Source organism: Macaca mulatta, chromosome 1, assembly GCF_049350105.2.
Source record: "Macaca mulatta isolate MMU2019108-1 chromosome 1, T2T-MMU8v2.0, whole genome shotgun sequence".
NCBI classification, from domain to species: Eukaryota; Metazoa; Chordata; class Mammalia; order Primates; family Cercopithecidae; genus Macaca; species Macaca mulatta.
Genome location: NC_133406.1, coordinates 216315001 through 216319601, shown reverse-complemented (window position 1 = coordinate 216319601; position 4601 = coordinate 216315001). Strand labels below are relative to the sequence as shown.

At 53.0% G+C, this 4601-nt stretch overlaps 1 protein-coding gene across 49 annotated transcripts in view; it reads left to right on the top strand.

The window, feature by feature from the left end:
• Nucleotides 1-2531: 2531 nt before the first annotated feature.
• Nucleotides 2532-4601, top strand: part of SRRM1 (serine and arginine repetitive matrix 1) — a 29583-nt gene continuing 27513 nt past the window's right edge. For 39 of the 49 annotated variants that reach the window (XM_077969487.1, XM_077969458.1, XM_028837990.2 and 36 more), the window contains exon 1: nt 2532-2574. In XM_077969487.1, the coding sequence (XP_077825613.1) occupies nt 2554-2574 (21 nt within the window). In that variant the 5' untranslated portion in view covers nt 2532-2553. Of the gene's footprint in view, nt 3129-4601 lie in introns of all 49 variants that reach the window. The other 10 variants (XM_028837941.2, XM_028837920.2, XM_028837917.2 and 7 more) reach the window with 4 other exon arrangements.

The following is a 4601-nucleotide window of genomic DNA, read 5'->3' as shown; positions in this document are numbered from 1 at the left end:
GCTGAGGTGGGAGGATGGCTTAAGCCCAGGAGGCAGAGGCTGCAGTGAGCCGAGATCACGTGACTGCACTCCAGCCTGGGTGAATGCACATTATAAGGTGATAAAAGCTACGAAAAAAAATAGAGTAAAGGGCATCAGGATGTAGAGAGGATATCCGAGCAACTTCCAGCAAGGAAGTCAGGTTAGGCCTCAGTGAGTGACAATTGAGTAAAAACTTTTAAGTTTGCCCAGGCCGGGCACGGTAGCTCACGCCTATAATCCCAGCACTTTGGGAGGCCAAGGCAGGCAGATCACGAGGTCAGGAGTTCCAGACCCGCCTGGCTAACATAGTGAAACCCCATCTCTACTAAAAATAAAAAAAGTAGCCAGAGTTGGTGGCGGGTGTCTGTAATCCCAGCTCTCAACTCGGGAGACTGAGGCAGGAGAATTCCTTGAACCCAAGAGGCGGAGGTTGCAGTGAGCTGAGATCCTGCCACTGCACTCCAGCCTGGGCAGACACAGCAAGACCCCATCTGCGGGGGGGCGGTGGGGAGGACTTTAAGTTTGCCCAGTAGATATCCGGGAGTAGGTCAGCACGGTGGTTCACGCCTGTAATCCCAGCAGTTTGGAAGGCCAAGGCGGAAGGATCACTGAAGGTCGGGAGTTCGAGAGCAGCCTGGTCAACATGGAGAAACCCCACCTCTACTAAAAATACAATAATTAGCTGGGCGTGGTGGCACGCGCACCGATAGACACAGCTACTAGGGAGGCTGAAGCAGGAGAATCTCTTGAACCTGGGAGGCACAGGTTGTAGTGAGCCGAGATCGCGCCACTGGGCGACAAAGCGAGACTCGGTCTCAAAAAAAAAAAAAGGTATCTAGAAGTAGAGCATTCTAGATTACATCAACGAAGAAATAACGTGCATCAGGTAGGATTTTGGCTTTTGTTCTAACAGAAATGAGAGGCTGCTGGAGGGTTTTGAGAAAAGGGTCTGATGAAGGTTTTCTAACATAACTACCCTGCTGGCTACATTTAGAATAGATACTGAGTGGCAAAGGTGGAAGCAGGAAGACCAGTGAGGGAGTCAGCGCAGTTCAGGGAAGACACGATGGTGCCTGGAACCACGAGGACAGCAGGGAGGGTTTCTTGATGGTTTGAAAGCCAAGGTAAAGAAAAGGAGTCAAGAGCAACACAGGCTTGCGTCCTACACCAAAGGAAAGCCACTGCGGTCTGCGGGAGCCAGGGAAGACCCTGGCAAGGGCAGGTCGTTTGTTTGTGGTTTTGGTGGAGGGCGAAGGAATGAGGATTTCAGCTTGGGCACGTGGGACGGTCAGGAGAGAAGTCTGAGCTGGAGATGCAAGGATGTCGCCAGCACACAGTTTGGTGTCTCCAGTCACGAGAGCAAACACATACATACTTTCAGGTGGGCTAAGTGCCGCGGAAAAAGAGAAAAGGAAAGCGTGAGTGTGTATGCGGGCGGGAACGATACAAAAGATGGCCGGAGGAGGCCTTTCTGAGAAAGGGACGCCTGCTTTCCGTCCAAGAAAGAGAAGCGAGAAGGGCGAGAAGCGCTTGCGGAAAAGCTGGCAGAGTGGGGCCGGGCGCGGTGGTTCAGGCCTTAAGTCCCTGCACTTTGGGAAGGCCAGGAGTTCGAGACCAACCTGGGCAACAGAACGAGACCCCCGTCTCTGCTTTATTAGATAAAATAATTTTCAAAACAATAAGAAAACCTAGCAGTGCACATCCAACCCGAGGCCCTCGCAGCCAGACCAGAGGCACCAGGGCGGCCAGGCGAGGCGCTGCGAGGAAGCTGGTGCTTCTCGGAGTCCATGACCCTGGCCGGGGAGAGCCCCAGGCAGAGCCCGAAGACCACGGCTCTCTCGCGGGCGTCCTGCCCCGCGGCGTGGTTACGGGGCCGCCGAAACCGTAACTCATCTACTGGACACTTCCAGCTTCCTCCAAAGGCCGAGCAAGCGGGGCTACAAGGCAGATTTCATGTCTGCTCCCAAGCTCGACCGCTTTACAGCCAATCCTCTCTCGTCTGGTAAACGCGTAAAATCCACACAATCACAACTTTCACAACGAAAGGGAGGGCGCAGGCCTCTCGTCGGCACACTGGCCGCCTCGCCCGCGTCACTCTGAGGTAACAGCCTTTCTCTTCAATCGCTGCATGGAACTCCGGCATGCCAGGCCTCTCCCACTACGGGTCGAAGGATGGCTCACGTCACATTGCGCGAACAAGGATGGTCACGCGCCACAAAAGGATTTGCAGGGCGGGGCGACTCGACGGCCCTCCCTTTTGTTCCCATTGGCTGCAGTCGTCAGGTGCGCCTCCTCCACTGCCTACCGGGGAGCCTAGGGCCTGACAGAAGCCCGCCCCCCGTGGCGCTCGTGCGCACGCGTGGCGGGCTCTCGGCGCACTGAGCAGGCGCGGCCTCGTGTCGGCCGGAGGGGGCGGGTGCAACGGCGCGCGCTGCGTCCCGGCGCTCGGCTTTCCCTCCGCCGGTCCCGCCCTCCGTCGCGGCGGCGCGGTGTATCCTGGGATAGGGAGCGATCTCCGAGCGAGGCGGCAAGATGGACGCGGGATTTTTCCGCGTAAGTAGAGGCGCCGGGCGCTGGGGTGAGGCCAGGGGCTTCTCGGTAAGGCCTGGTAGAAGCCCTTAGCTTGGGACAGGGTGGCCAGCGAGGGGAGGCTTCAGAGATCCTAAGGATTCCTCCCAGTGCCGGCGCACACCTCCCCCCCCGCGCTGCGGCGGAGACCGGTGCGCCCCTGCGCAGTCTCCTCCTCCGGAATGGTCCCCTTTACGCGGCGGCGACGGTGGCCGGAAAATGGCGGCGGGAATGGGCCGGGATGGTACCTCGCTGCCCGCCTGCCTGGCGGGGCCTGCAGGCCGAGCGCCGTGCGTGCCGCCGGGTCCTGGGGCCTAGTGGAGCCGGAGGAGGAAGTCCCGAGTGGGAGGCCAAAGGGAAGCCCTGAGGTCACTGGCGGCAGCAGGGCTGGGAGAATATGGTTTGGGGGTACATCTTGGGAGAGCAACTTAGGAGGAGGAGGACAGGAAGCAGCATTCAGCGGCATTTTTTGAAAAAGCGCCCCCGCGCCGCTCCCCAACGTTCTCCCTCCAGGTCCTAAGCCTTCGTGGATGGGCCAGGTCAGGGTTCGCGGGAGCTCCCGCCCAATTTGATATCCCTTCAGGGAGGGGGACGTAGATAACTTGTTGGGACAATGTGAATTTAAGGTTCTGTGAGGATAGAGGGTGCAACGAAAACTATGCGCGGGTATGGAGGCAGGTTATGGAGTGATTCAACTCCTTCCCGCCCTCCATATCGCTCACCACCCGCCACCGTCGTGTTTTTACTTTTGGAGTCCGCTGGCTAAAGGTGACTCTTAACTAGGCTCTGCCAGCGTCGTCTGCTCATCGCCTGCAGGCAGGGAAGTTACTCCGTCGTAGTTGGTTCTCGGGGCCCACACTTTATCAGGGTCGTGCTGTAGCCTGTGTGTCCCACATCCCCCTCCTGTAGGAAATAAGCACTAGGTCAAGATCTAGAAGGGACATGGGACTAGAGTTGAGCACCATGGGTCTCTCCGGGCTTGCAACCTGTTGATGCAGAATGAAACCATATAGAAACTAGTTGGTCTAAGCCAATATCTCCGTTTTCTGAAATACACGTTAGCTCTTTCTTCTCTTTAGAGCATGTAATTTACAGTTTGTGTGTTTTCAAAGGAAAAAATTGGAAGAGGGGAAGGCCAGAACTTTAGTAAAAATAACTTTGGACACTCCGAATTGAACATTGAAATCCTTCTTTAATTGGCTTTAAATATGCCAACGAGTTTTTCGTCATGGTAGAATATTATCCCCCAAGCATTTGTTCATGGTAGAATATTATCCCCCAAGCATGGTAGAATATTGTCCCCCAAGAACCAACTGTTCTTAGGCAAACAGTAAGATATTTATTTTGGAATGATAGTTTCAGATTAGCGTATCGAATTTGCAAACTGCTTATGAACTGTCCATTTTGTAATTTCCATCAAAGTATTTTGTAGTAAATATTCAGTATTTTCTGCAGTGCAAGAAGTAGTATTTTGAGACAAGTGAAAGTCTGTTCCGACTTTTGTCAAATATTTTCTGTGGAAAGGAGTTCCAATAAATAAAAGAGTAAGGTGATTGATGAGCAAATTTTAACATGAAGTTTGCTTGTGGTATTGTTAAAGTTCTGGGAGAGGGGCGAGTTTTTAATACACTGCCTACAATTCCTTAAATACAAGAGTTAACTGGATTTAAGATCCAAGTTAAAACATTTTTAGGGTCATTATCTAGTACCCTGCCAACCAGATAAACTAACTATTTCAGTTAGGATAGAAGTTACATCTTCCATTCAATGAACTTCCACATGCCAGATACTTTTCATATGTTATTTCTGGTATGTACACAGCAACCCTGCAAGGTAGATTTCCATACCTCTATTTTGGCAGGTAAGGAAACATCCTCAGAGAGGCTGGGTAACTTGGTTTAAGATCTTATGGCTAAGTAGTGGCAGAGTTTTTACCTTCTCAAACAAAATTTTTTTTGATCGCTTTCCAAAGGACTGTGGCCAACTCAGTGAACCAATCAGTACATTTCAGA